Source organism: Myxine glutinosa, chromosome 6, assembly GCF_964187855.1.
Source record: "Myxine glutinosa chromosome 6, kmMyxGlut1.1, whole genome shotgun sequence".
NCBI classification, from domain to species: Eukaryota; Metazoa; Chordata; class Myxini; order Myxiniformes; family Myxinidae; genus Myxine; species Myxine glutinosa.
In genome coordinates, this window is record NC_136266.1 from 122414221 (window position 1) to 122428622 (window position 14402).

The 14402-nt window shown below is 42.1% G+C and overlaps 1 protein-coding gene across 1 annotated transcript in view; it reads right to left on the bottom strand.

Moving 5' to 3' along the window:
* Nucleotides 1-7251: 7251 nt before the first annotated feature.
* Nucleotides 7252-14402, bottom strand: part of LOC137430246 (integrin alpha-8) — a 155180-nt gene continuing 148029 nt past the window's right edge. The window contains exons 28-29 of the mRNA XM_068120960.2: nucleotides 11086-11199; nucleotides 7252-7699 (exon numbers count right to left, since the gene is read on the bottom strand). Coding sequence (XP_067977061.2) covers nucleotides 7601-7699; nucleotides 11086-11199 — 213 coding nt within the window. The 3' untranslated portion in view covers nucleotides 7252-7600. The remainder of the gene's footprint in view (nucleotides 7700-11085; nucleotides 11200-14402) is intronic.

The following is a 14402-nucleotide window of genomic DNA, read 5'->3' on the forward strand; positions in this document are numbered from 1 at the left end:
TGGCAATGATGAAAGGGGAAAGTGAAAGGAAGGGGATCTACTCTTATTTAATGCAGTGCAATGGAGTGTCATCTTAATGGAAAACAAGGCCTTACCCTAATACACATAATAAAGATATATCTATCAACCAGGGGGGAAATCTATGATTGGCTAACGTGTATGCTTTATGGAATTAACTACGGGAACGCCCTTTGACCTTTATACAACACTGGAGGCAGGAGGGTCCAGACCAAAGCAATATTAATACAACACACAATTTAAAAAATACAATCCTCATATCCACAACAATATATATATATATATATATATTGTTACATTTGTGGGGGGTTGGCAATGATTACCTTCGTCCAGGTAGAATTGCATGGTATACCATGCTCCGTATGTCGCAATGAAGAAGAAGAAACCCTATGTATCATAAGTAGGAAATTAGTTTAGACCGGATGTCGTGTAAGCGCATATAAGTATCCCCATGAGAGGGGTGGGGTGTGTTAATTAGTTAGGGATTAATGGTAAATCCCCTGTATGTAAATGGCTTCTGTTATTTTTCCTCTGTTCCTTATGACAATGTAGCACACACACAAAGCCAGGAAATAGCGCATTAAATGACACTAAATAAAAGCTAACCGGAAACAGGACTTTGAGCACCAACGATGATACCACCGACGGGTGGTCACAAGAGCAGGCAGGTCCATGGAGCCACGCCCCAGGAGAGCAGTGATTTGGTGAGATTTGTCGAGCAACGAATAGAGAGACTGGCTGATAGGAGCAGGCATGGGCAGCGTCGGATGACGTCAGAGCCCTGAGTACAAAAGAACACTCTCCCCGACATTTTCTCTCTTGGCTTTATCTCGGTTTCTGGATCTGGAGGTGAACAGTTGCCGATAAGCTCTTGTGTTGGGACGAGCTCTTGTGTTGGAACATTGGAGCCGTGCAGTCACAATTCATTGCGCTTTAGTGCTAGGGACATTGGAGGTTTCGACGATCGTGAGGAGGAGTGAACTGCGGTTTCCCACGCACGGACTGCGGACCGAGGCTTGCGTTTACCGCGAGTGAACTGTGCATGGAGGCCTGTGCTGTTCTCGCCAAGGACGCGGGGGTTTTTAACGATTCCCGAGGTGGTTCAGGAGACGCTCAGAGCTATGTACCTAGAAACATGATGCATTACTTTCACCTTTATTTTTCCCCTTCGTGTCTATACGAGTCTGTATGGGGGCATCCCATTTACGAATCTTAGTGTTGCAGTGTGTTATTTTGTTACAGGCATTTCTTCAATAAAGCCGGTATTTTGGTACATTTTACATACTGTGTCGGCTGGAATTAATCATCGCAGGTTTGAAGACGTCCGGTGGGACCTTTGAAGGTAATTTCGTCATTCTCCTTTCCCTCGCGTGTAAAGAACACCACTATATTTTTGACTGAACGCCTTGGAGTCAAAACTCGTTCGGCTAATCCGTCCGAGACCGGTCTTTATCGGCACAGACAGGACAATATATATATATATATATATATATGTATATATATATATATATATATATATATATATATATATATATACACATAATTTCAAAACACACCTGGTCACATGTGTGCCTCACTGACAGGGTCCTCAGCATCGACCCGTTTCGGCCCTTCAACCTCGATACGGTCAGCTAAGGTGAGCTAGCAGGGGCACATATGCCTCCACATGCAAACTACAAAACCACACCCACTCCTGCAACACGCACACCCACTCCTACAAAACACACACACACACACACACACACACACACACACACACACACACGCCATTTACACATCTCCATTTCTCTTCCGCGCTCAGTCACTATCCCTTTAGGCTGAAATGAACCAACACCCACAACCTCAACCTCCACTGTTCGACGTGCCTCCATAAACGTCCTCCATATCCAAAGTGAGCCTTTCAAGGCAACCTGGACAACTTTGTCACACATCCTCCTTCTTTCTGTACCACACACTCCAAGCCGAGCAGGAAATGCAGGCATTTAATATGGAAATGTTTTTTCGTGGGGGTGAACTTACTTTTCAAGATGTCTTAGAACCAAAAGTTCATTGGAATTATGTTGAAATTATTCTAGATTTTGTTAATGTGACCTTTAAAAGAAACAAAAACGACATTTGACATTTCGAAGCAAATAAATTGATCCTTGAAAGTGATGTAAACTGATATCGAACTCAATTCACGGACAGTACTGTGTTAAACTTCTGTGCGTTTTCCAGAAGTATCTCTTTATTTTGCACATTAGCCAAAAATTTTTTTAACAAAAACAAAAGTTAAATTACGACTGGGATTACAGACAGTAAAACTACAGTTCAGTACTTCGTGTAACCCCCACGAGCATTCAGGAGAGCATGTACACGTTGAGGCATGCTGTTCACGAGATTTGCCAAGGTTTGGACAGGAATCGCTTGCCATGCAGTTACAATAGCCTGCTGCAATTCACGCACAGAGGCAGGCTGCTGGTCCAAGTTGTCGATTTGACGCGTTAATTCTGCCCACAAGTTCTCTATCGGATTCATATCCGGGGACATGGCAGGCCACTCCATATGCTCTACACCACGGTCAGCAAGAAAGTGTTGGATCATGCAAGCACGATGAGGCCGTGCATTGTCATCTTGGAAGACAAAGTTTCCTCGAAAGGCTGCACGAACAAATGGAAGCAATGTTTCTTCCAGAATGGCCCTGTGCTTGAACTGGTTCAGGTTTCCATTCAGAACAACCAGGTCAGTTTTGCCCCCTGCATGAAAAGCAGCCCAAACGGTTACCCCACCACCTCCAGCTTGGACTCTTAGCATTATACAATCTTCGTTGTAGGCTTCATGCACTTGTCTGTACACTCGTAAGCGGCCATCTTGACGATAGACCAGAAATCTAGACTCGTCACTGAAGATTACGTGATTCCAGTGTCCTGGCTGCCATTAACAGTGCTCTCTGGCCCACTGCAATCGGCGCTGGCGGGGTTGTCTGGTCAGACGTGGCTTTCTCAGGGGACGCCTGGCACAATAGCCTGCTTGAACCAGTCGTTGGTCGACTAGCCTTCTGGATACAGGCACATTTGTCAGTTGCTGCCACTCAGCCCTAAGCCGATTAGCTGACTTGGTACGGCCATTGCGGACTAACCGGTGCAGCTGGCGATCATCCCTCCTTGTGGTTCTGTGGGGACATCCTGGCCTCGATATTGGAGTAGGGACACCCCTCTGATCATTTCGTTTCAGGATCTTTGACACCTGACCTTGAGTGATGCCATACTGCCAAGCAATAGCACGCTGTTCCATGCCGGAATTTCGTAAAGCTACCACTAAATGACAAACAGCATTGTCAAGTTGACGGACCATCTCCAGAGGAAGCGGCAATAACTTTTGTAGACATGCAGCAGTTGTTTTCCACTAATACAGAACGCAACAACCCTTATATACCCGATTGTGAAGCCAATCGTCAAATGTACCTGTCCGTACATTTTGTCACGCCACCTGTGATATAATCCTGTTATTGACTTCTTGCTGTGACAGACAATCAGTGACATGGTTCTTTTAACAAAGAAATCACCGAAGCATAAAAGAAACTCACCAGATTGATATACCGAGTTCAGAAATTAAACCCGTCAAGAAAAAAAAAATATTCCATATTAAATGCCAAGTCTCTATATATATGTATATATTGAGAGTGGCCAGACAGAAGCCACTCCTGAAAAAAAATAGCACATGACAGCACACCTGGAGTTTGAAAAAAGGCATGAGAAAGACTCATAGAGAGTGAGGCAAAAGATCATGTGGCCTGATGAGACGAAAATTGAACTCTGGCCAGAATGCAAAGCGCTACGTCTGGCAGAAACCGAGCACATCTCATCATCCATCTTACACCATCCGTACCGTGCAGCATGGTGTTGGAGGCATCATGTTATGGGGATGCTTTTCAGTGGCAGGGAATGGGAGACTTGTAAGGATAGAGGGAACAACGATTGGAGCCAAATACAGGCAGATCCTTGAAGAGAATCTGCTACAGAGTGCAAACGACCTTTGACTGTGGCAAACATTTATGTGCCAACAGGACAATGACCCCAAGCATACAGCCAAAGCAACACTGGAATGGCTTCAGAACAAGAACATTAAAGTCCATGAGCAAACAAGCCAAAGCCCAGACTTGATTCCCATTGAGAATCTGTGAAAAGACTTGAAGATTGCTGTTCACTGACGCTGTCCATCCAACTTGACAGAGCTTGAGCAAATCTGCAAGGAAGAATGGGAGAAACTCCCCAAATACAGATGTACAAAGCTGATGCAGACAAACCCAAAAAGACTTGAAGCTGTAATCGCTGTTACAGCCGCTTCTACGAAGTTTTGACTCAGGGGGTTGAATACTTATGTAAAGTAGATAGTTCTGTATTTCATTTTATAATAATTTGTAAAAATTTGTGAAAAAAAATTCTACTTTGACATTATTGGGAATTATGAGTAGATAATTGATTTAAAAAATTCTCAATTTAATCCATTTTAAATTCAGACTGTAACACAACAAAATGTGAAAAAAGTCAAGGGGTGTGAATACTTTCTGAAGGCACGGTTGTATTAATTTGTGATTGGAATGCTGTTTGGAATGAAAGTGTATAGAGAGATTGAATTTAAAGGAGAATGAAATTTAAAGAATTTTTTTTAGAATCCCCCTTTCTTGGGAAAACCACATTTCCAAGCTGGCCTCCAAAGCCAGTCGCCGACTGGGCATCCTCCGTCGTGCGAAGTCCTTCCTCGGCACACCTGAGCTCCTCACCACATACAAGGCTTTCATCCGCAGCTCAATGGAATACTGTTCTCCCCTATGGGCTTGTGCTCCTGCCTCACACCTGGCTCGGCTTCACGCTGTTGAATCCAAAGCTTTCAAAATCATTGGAATCTCCCGCGATGAAGCTATCTCTGAGGGCCTTTCACTCACTCACCGCAGGCAGGTAGGTGGTCTTTCTGTCTTCTACCGACTCCTCTCCGGCCTTGCTCCCCCAGCTCTCTCTGTGCTCTGTCCCCCAAATATTCCTACAGGTCGCACAAGATCTGCCAGCAACCCTCTGATGGTTAAACTGCCGAAATCTCGGCTCTCTGCTCACCTTCACTCTTTCATTCCTCTTTTCTCCCACCTCTGGAACAAACTCCCACACTCCCTTCAATCCCTCTCCTCCCTCCAGGTCTTTAAAACAGCTGTTCACCACCATCTCTTATCTTCCCCCATCCAAAACCTTGATCTTTTCTACCCCCACTAATTCACCCCAGATCCACCTTGTTTGAAATTCCAACTTCTTTCCTGGAAATCCTGGCAGTGTCCATATGTTTATACCTCTCCCAACCCCCCCCCCCCCCCCCTTCACATGCCTCCCCCCCAAAGCCCTCTCCCTCCCACAGATCTCTCGATGTCTCCATGTCTCTCGGTCCCTGCTCTCAAATGTTGTGTATGTGTCCTTCCCCCTCTCTCCCCATCTTGTCTACCGCTCCCGATGTTATTTGTTTTATGTGTCTGTTTGTCTTTCTGTGTGATTAATGTTCGCTCTTTCACGAGCCTCGATCTTGTATACAAAAAAAAAAAAAAAAAAAAAAAAATGAGGAAATGTTGTGAGAAAAGGGGTGGGGCTCGAAGAAGGAAAGTTTTTTTTTTTCACCGATCAGAAGGTTTATTCATTCCTCGTGGGCGATTCTAATAGCTGAAGAAGACCACTTGAATTATCACCAAGACAAGGCTTCTATTTCTTCTTTGGGAGAATTATTCTTCAATCATGTGCTATCTGGTCGAGGAGAACTTACCTTCACAGGTTGGACGTTAGCAGTTTCGCCATTCACCGCAAGTGGAAACATTCGCTTTTTCCGCATTATCCGAGTATAGAGTTTTCCATCTCATGTTCGCTTGAGACTTTTTGCTATTTTTCTCTAATAACCAATTCCCTTCATCATGGCACATTAAGAGCCAATCCCCCATTCCCCATCCCCAGTCAACATCATCGCTATCGTCAATGTTATTAGCTTCATCATCATCATTAAAGGTACATTGATTTTACTTTACACAGCACTACTCCCACAGTTTTGGGTCCAGCCACACCAGTTTTTTCTGTGCAGCTTTTGGGGTCCCTGAACGTATCCTAAAGTGGGTGGGAGTTTTCATAAAATTTCTCAAAACTTTTTTGAGATGTCGGGCTCCCACGCGTGAGCAGCACAGGAGGTACCTCACCAGCTTCATATATACCTATTTGTTAAAAAGTATAAAAAAGTAATATTTTCTTAGATTATTCTAGTTTTTCGTTCTCAGGAGGTTTTTAACCTCCTTCTTAACTTATTTTGTAACTCCATATCTTCAAACTGGGTTCTTCTTCTTTAGCTGTCTCAAGTGTTACCTTGTGAAGTCATCTGGGTGAACAATTGTAGCCCAAGTCTTTCTGGAAACAATTGACCAAGCCTGACATTCAACTGTGGCAGGAATTTGTAATTTGTTCATGGTGCCGGCGATAACTCGCCTACTTTTCTTTAATATCCAACAAGCAAGACTGGCCCAGAGTAGTGGCCCTGGAGCTTGACGTCCTCCCGAGAGACGGCACGTGCATTGATTCCTCGTCCTGCAAGTGAAACACCAGGATGACAGTTTATAGCTGGGCCGAGAATTGACGCAGACCAGACAGCTCAGAGGCGAGTGTGCGCACCTCAAGGCCATCCTGCAAAGCACTTCTGTAAACTATGCATTCAACTGAATTTATCATGTAAGTGATTGGCAATATGCAATCTCAATGAAATATTCCTCTATTTATAAAAATTCAACTCAAAACAACAAAAAAATTTAATAGAAAAAAAAAGCATTTAATACAACAAAGAATATAATTTTCATTGCTTATCTTACTTGAAAGATAAATCTATATTTATATACACATTATATATATATATATATATACTAGCAGAAGTACCCGGCATTGCCGGGCGGGGGAGGGGAGGGGGGCGGGGGAGGGGAGGGGAGGGGGAAGGGCAGGGGAGGGGAACGGGGGAGAGGGGAGGAGAGGGGGGGAGGGGAGAAGAGGGAGGAGGGGAGGAGAGGGGGGAGGGGGAGGGGGACAGGGGGAGGATGGGAGGGGGGAGGGGGAGGGTGGGAGGGGATATATATATATATATATATATATATATATACATATATATATACACAATCCAAACTTTTTTTACGTGAATCAAAATAATTTGAATGAAAAAAACAAGATAAATAATTCATCATCATCATCGTCATGAAATGATAAAACACATATTGCACTTTAATAACGAAAACAAACTCTCAGGCTCAAATACTCGGCCGTCACTGAACGGATAAATGTCTGAAAATGAAATTGTTCTGCCTCAACTCAAGATGTGCAAACACGTGTGGAAACCAAACGGATTTCCAAAATGGCGCCCAGCAAGGAGTTCATGCATTAATCTCCTTATAAAATCACATTGTCAGGACGAACGGGCAAAGCAATGACTTGGTTCCACACTGACCTGTGGCGGTCTGTTCTGTTTGGCAAAGAGTAAGAATATAATGGGACGAAGTGAAAGTGTATCATCTTACTCCTTTAACTTTCAGGCCAACATCCGACGCCTAATCTCCCATCCCATTTTCTTTCACTTTTAAGCATGCTTCCTGCGTTTCAATTTCAAGTTCTTCTTTGTAATGCTTATTGCGCTTGAAAAACCCCACCTGCCAGAATGGAAAAATCATAAGTGAGTATGTTGCAGAAGCTCGAAGGGGTCGACACAAAATACATTATTTCTTTTTCTCACTGTGCACAATCATGGTATCTGGTAATATAACAGGTACAAGCCAATTGTGAAATGTTTACAATGCGTAATATGTTTCATCCGAATGAAAGCCATTTTTGACTGCAAGTGTGGCGAACGAAATAGGAATAAAATACAGTTCATAGATCCGATATTCTCCCAGACTGATCCTCGATCTTCCGAAGTGGTCATGGGAGTGACATATTGGACACAATTGCTTGGTGGTTCCGTTAGGCCCTGTGCGTCAACCTCTTCTTCATCAAACCATTCTAGCTCATCAGTCTCATTCAGCACATGACCCATCACACACACACAGGGGTCTCTCTGTTAGTGGGTGACTTGTTGTGGATTACTGTTGGTTTATGATTTACATTTACTGTTGCCCTTCAGTTTCCTCCACATGATGTTACAAACTTTTGGTTGACCTTGCTGAGCCTACTTATTTTAGGAAATTCCCTCTCGTAGCCTCGAATCAATGATTTTAAACCGCACCTCTGCCACTTTTGAACGCATTTATAAAGTAAAAACTGAAAGCATCTGAAAATGCACAGCATGTCCGCATCCGTTTGCATTCAGATGTCTTTCTTTTCTTCTTCCAAAATAACGAAAACAGTTTTAAAAAAATACAAAATGAAAATTGATGATTCTATGCAGCCCTGACATTGAGCTTTCGATCTGAAAAAAAACAAGTACAAAAAGTTTTAATTAAAACAAAAGCCGCGTCGATGTTACACAATGCCTAGATGCAGCTGTGCCTATAACGTCGATGTTATAGGCACAAGACATTCCTATTGATTCGATTACTTGATGTTATTTTTGTGCAAAGTGAAAATATATCTCGGCAATTTCCCGTGTGTGGCGACGAATTTTTAATATATCTCGGCATTTTCCCATCTGTTATTTCAGGCGGTGTATGACTGACCATGCCGCGATCTAAAAAAAAAAAAATCTCAATGGACTTGAAGTTACAGGCCTTTGAGAATTCATTTCGTTCTATAAAGGGCAACTTTCATCGGATTTTCTTCCCGTTTTTTTTCAACCGAGTCTAAAACTATGTTAGCGACTGTGAAAAATGAAATGATAAATCGAATTTGATTTGAAATAAAACTGTGTGAGAGAGGAAGACACCACGGGCCTACGAAACAGGCCTCAAAGCTATGCGAGTTAATAAAATGGTGGATATTTGTTTATATGAAGCCTCTCCCACAATGGGTGGAGCTATGGTTTCCAGAATGGGTGGAGCTTTGAGGTTTTGTCTTCTCTGCAAGAACAACAAGAACAAGAAGAAGAAGAAGAAGAAGAACAAGAACAACAGCAGAGGGCACTCTATGACCAGCGTCTTGCGACGCGTCTAAAAAATCAGCTTCTAGCGTTTGATCGGTGCACCAATTCTGTGACACAATATGCAAATTCATAAAATTTCAGGTCAACCGGATGAAAATTGATGATTTTATGTGAAGCTGACCTTTGACCGTTTGACCTTTTGACCAAATTATTTATTTGCCTTCTCCATATTCTCATAATAAAGCTTTGCTGAAAATTTGATGACAAAACTAAAATGGTATATTTAAATTTCAGGTCAATTGGATGAAAATTGATGATTTTATGTGGTGCTGACCTTTGACAAAATTATTAATTTGCCTTCTCTGTATTATCAAAATAAAGCTTTGGTGAAAATTTGATGACAAAACTCAAATGGTAAAAAAGTTATGGCCCGGGCACACACACACACACACACACACACACACACACACACACACACACACACACACACACACACACACACACACACACACACACACACACGATTACAAAACCCCGACGTGCAGGGGACGGGCTAACTCGAAAACTCGAAGATGATTGCTCCCAGGAAGATGGCGTCGCTTGTGGCTGTGGCTCCGACCCCCTGCCCCTCCCCCTCTCGTGATGCTCCAGGAAACAACCACTTACCCATGAATCCTTGGAGTTTCAATGCTGAGGATTCCTCAATTCATCTTCACAATTATGTTTAAAATTATGTGTGCACAGATAATTATAACAACAGGAATGCAAAAAAAAATTAAATTCCCTTTCTCGTTCCTGTTAGGTCTATTTATACTTGTACATGATCAAATTCAGGACAAAAAACATTAGGAGACATCAGTGCAATTTTATATGAATTACAAGGACATTAGCAGTTGACAGAGAAGTCAACATGGCACTGGATAATGGCTGCATAATGCATAATGGGGTAAGTGTTTAGATGGGAGTGTTAAACAGACCAACTCGTCAATCCCTTTACTTTTACTTTTTTCCTACTATCCTCTTCACTAATCTCCTTTTCCTCAATCTTCTGTTCCCTCTTCCTTCTGCATGGGCAACATGGCCCAGTGATGAGGACGCTGGATTGGCATCCCAAAAGCTATTGGTCCAAATACAGCTGAAGGCATTAATCGATAGAGTATTAGGATTCTGAGCTTCTAGAAAACTAAACCTTTTATTTGTATTTTTTTCATACATGGGCTAAGGCTCGTCATAGAGCCGACAAACACACACACACACACACACACACACACACACACACACACACACACACACACACACACACACACACACACACACACACACACACACACACACATACACATGGACATGGACATACTGACAAGACAAACACTTAACAAAGCCACTGAGCTTGGGGGAAGTGCCGTCACTACCATCACCTCCCGCGATACTCTGGGTACCAGCGACGTCATAACAATGGCGCCGCTTTTCTCACCGCACTCAGTGGGGCATTTCCTCAAGAGGAGTTGCCTCCTCCCCATGGATGCCAACCGATGAGGATTGTCCATGCTCTAACCTTTTCAAGCAAGGAAGCAGCACGTACTTTTAAGTCTTTGGTATGACTTGAATTGTTCCAAATCGGATGGGTTTTTTTTAAGAGACACATCTCCTTACTGGATGGCTGTTGGTTCCCTATGGGAGCTCATCCCCCTTTGCCAGGTGTTGTAAAGGTGCTGTTGCCAGGTGAAACTGCATTCCTGGGAAGAATTGCCATGATGCTATTGGGTAATCTTTTAAAAACCAAGATGGCTCACTAATGAAACTCAGAAAGGGAGCACCTGCCTGCAATGCTCTATAAATGGTGTCATTCCACACATTGTGGCTGACTCTAACATCCTTAGGGCAAATTGACATAGGATCTAAAAACCTACAGATCATCATTAGTAAAAGTGCTGCCCAAAAATGAAAATCTTTCTTACCAAAAATCATTTGACCCCAAAAAAATTTTCTCATCTAATTCAATCATTCTCTTGCTACCCGTACCTTCCATAGTGAGTAGATAAGTAAGGCCAGGAGAAGCAACCCGACCAAAACCGCAAGGAACAGCACCCAGTAGGGCACGTCCTGCACCAAGTGAGTGGCCACAACTGTCTCAACCTGCAAAGTAAAGCTTTCATATTGCAATCGCTTTGAACCAAACGCAGAATGACAATCGCATGGAATGACTGAGCATTTCAAGAACATGACATATTAATAATGAAATCTGGAAGTTATTGGATTTATGAAGAAAATGCATTTCTTTCCAGTGTAACCTTTTCACAACGGACACATAACATCACTGAAGATGCGTCGGATTGACGACTCATAACATGAAGTCATAGATAGAGCTCCTCAGCTTGGACAGCCTTCAACGAGACATAAGTCATAAGGAAAGCCAGTGTTATTCTCAAAGTTCAGCTCCGAAGGTCACGAGAAGAAATCAAGGGAGGAGAAATTGTCCAAGCTGCTGCTGAATGAGAGGGGATGTAGCAAAAATGTGCAAAGTTCTTTGTAAAGATGTCAAATTTAGTGGAGATGTTAGTCATTTAAAGACTTGACTTTGTAACACTCATTGTTGTAATAGCCAACTAAGAAGCATCTGAAAATGCAAAGCCCCTCCACATCCGTTTGTATTCAGACGTCTTCTTCCGTATGCTCAAATAACAAAAACAGTTTCAAAAAAATACAAAATGAAAATTGATGATTTTATGCTGCCTTGACCTTTGAGCTTTAGATCTAAAAAAAACAATTAGCTTCTAGCTTTTGATTGGTGAACCACTTTAGTGACCCAATATGCAAATTCTTAAAATTTCAGGTTAATCGGATGAAAATTGACAATTGTATGCGCCGCTGACCTTTGACCTTTTCACAAAATTATTAATTTTTCTTCTCCATATTCTCATAATAAAGCTTTGTTAAAAATTTGATGACAAAACTCAAATGGTAAATTGAAATTTCAGGTCAATTGGATGAAAACTGATGATTTTACGGGATGCTAACATTTTTATCACAAAATTATCAATTTGCCTGCTCCGTATTATCTTAATAAAGGTTTGGTGAAAATGTCATGACAATAGCTCAAATGGTAAAAAGTTACGGCCCAGACAGACACACACATGGACAGATACACAGACACACAGACAGACATGCAGACACACAGAAGTGATTAAAAACCCCCATCTCCTGATATGCTGGGGGAGGGGCAAATAAAGAGTCATCATCATTTGACATTTTCAAAATTTAGAGTTAGACACATAACTTTGAGATTCTTTGGGATGTTGTTGGCAAAGTGTTTCATGAAGATGACTCGATGGTTGGTATTCATAGAATACTTACCCTGCGCAGACAACTTGGTGCGAGCCAACTCTTCTGTTTTTGAACGTTTTTAAAATATTCATCCAATATGGCTGCTAGACCACGTGAGCGAAAACATCATAAATTTGTGGAATTATGACCTCGTAAGTAAGGCACCAATGACATCATCGTTACATCGTTAACAACACTTATTCCCCCATGCAGAGTTCTTTACAATGAGCCATGTGTAAGATTTTCCACGGAGCGGTTTTGCATATACAAAGATGCAAAGTTTTTCGGTGTTTCGAAGTTGGCGCCTGTACCATGTGACTTATGACATCAAAATTATCATTAAAATATTATACAGGAGCTAAACACCTATACCAGACTATATAGCTATAACTATAGAGCACACCAATGGTGAAAATTTTGTGTCAATCGGATCAAGAATTGCAGAGAAAAATTGGCACCGTTACACTTTTTTCAAATAACTGACAATTTTCTGTAAAGATAAGTTGAAATTGACAAAAGTATTCGGTCTCCACAATTCTTTATTTTACTGTTAATATTACAGAACCTTTTTTTGATTCAGAACTTAATATATCCTTTTAAATCAGAAAATAAAAAGAAATGGCATTGACAAAATTATTGACAACCTAGACTTAATATTTGGTAGCACGGCCTTTGGACAAAATAACTGCAGTCAATCGCTTCCTGTAGCCATGAATGAGTTTCTACACCTCTCTACTGGCAGTTTGGCCCACTCTTGTTGTGCAAACAGCTCCAGTTCTCCCAGATTTGGAGGGTGCCTTCTCCCAACTGCTGTTTTCAGATCTCCCCACAGGTGTTCAATGGGATTTAGATCTTGACTTATTGCTGGCGACTTCAGAACAGTCCAGCATTTTGTCTTGAACCATTCCTGGGTGCTTTTGGAGGTGTGTTTGGGGTCATTGTCCTGCTGCAAGACCCATGACCTTCGACGGAGACCCAGCTTTCTGACACTGGGTTGAACATTGAGCTCAAAAATGCCTTGGGAATCTCCTGATTTAATAATTCCATGCACACATTCAAGGCACCCCGTGCCAGAAGCAGCACAGCAACCCCAAAACATCACTGAACGTCCTCCATGTTTGACTGTAGGGAAGATGTTCTTTTCTTTGAAGGCTTCATTTTGTTTTCTGTAAACATAGAGATGATGTGCTTTACCAAAAAATCTCTAATTTGGTCTCATCTGTCCACAGGACATTCTCCCAGAAGGATTTTGACTTGTTCAGGTGTGTTTTGGCAAACTCCAGTCAGGCTTTCCTAGCAGTGGGGTCCTCCTGGGTCTCCTACCTTAGAACCCCCTTTCACTGAGTTGCAGACGGATGGTGTGAGTTTAAACTGTCGTACCTTGTGTCTGAAGGTCAGCTTGAATCTGTTTGGCAATTGATCAAGGTGCTTTCTCCATCATTCGAACAATCGTTTGCTGCAATCTTCAATCAAGTGTTCTCTTGCGGCCTTGTCCAGGGAGGTTGGCTCCGGCGCCATGGGCCTTAAACCTCCTAACAACATTGCGTACGGTGGACACAGGAACATCAAGGTCTCTGTAGATGGGCTTGTAGCCTTGAGATTGTCCATGCTTGGCTACAATCTTGTGTCTGACCTTCTCAGACAATTCTCTGGTTTTTTTTCCCTTTTCTTCATGCTCATTGTGGTACACACAGTGACACAAAACAGCAGAATGACACCTTTTCTCTCTTCAAACTGGTTGAATGAGTGATTTTTATATTGCAGGTACTGGAAACTCACCACAGGTGAGTTCAATTCCAAAGTAAAGAAGAATCACCTGCTTAAAATCTAATTATTTCTAACAACATCTAAAAGGTGCCAATAATAATGTCCAGGCCATTTTAGGATTTTTGTGTGGAATCAGCAAATATTTAGTAATTTTTTCATCTTTTCTTGTTTTGTTCCACTGCAAACCAAAGAAATACATATGTGGATACCAAAATATTTTTTTATTTCAACAATTTTCTGGAAGAAAT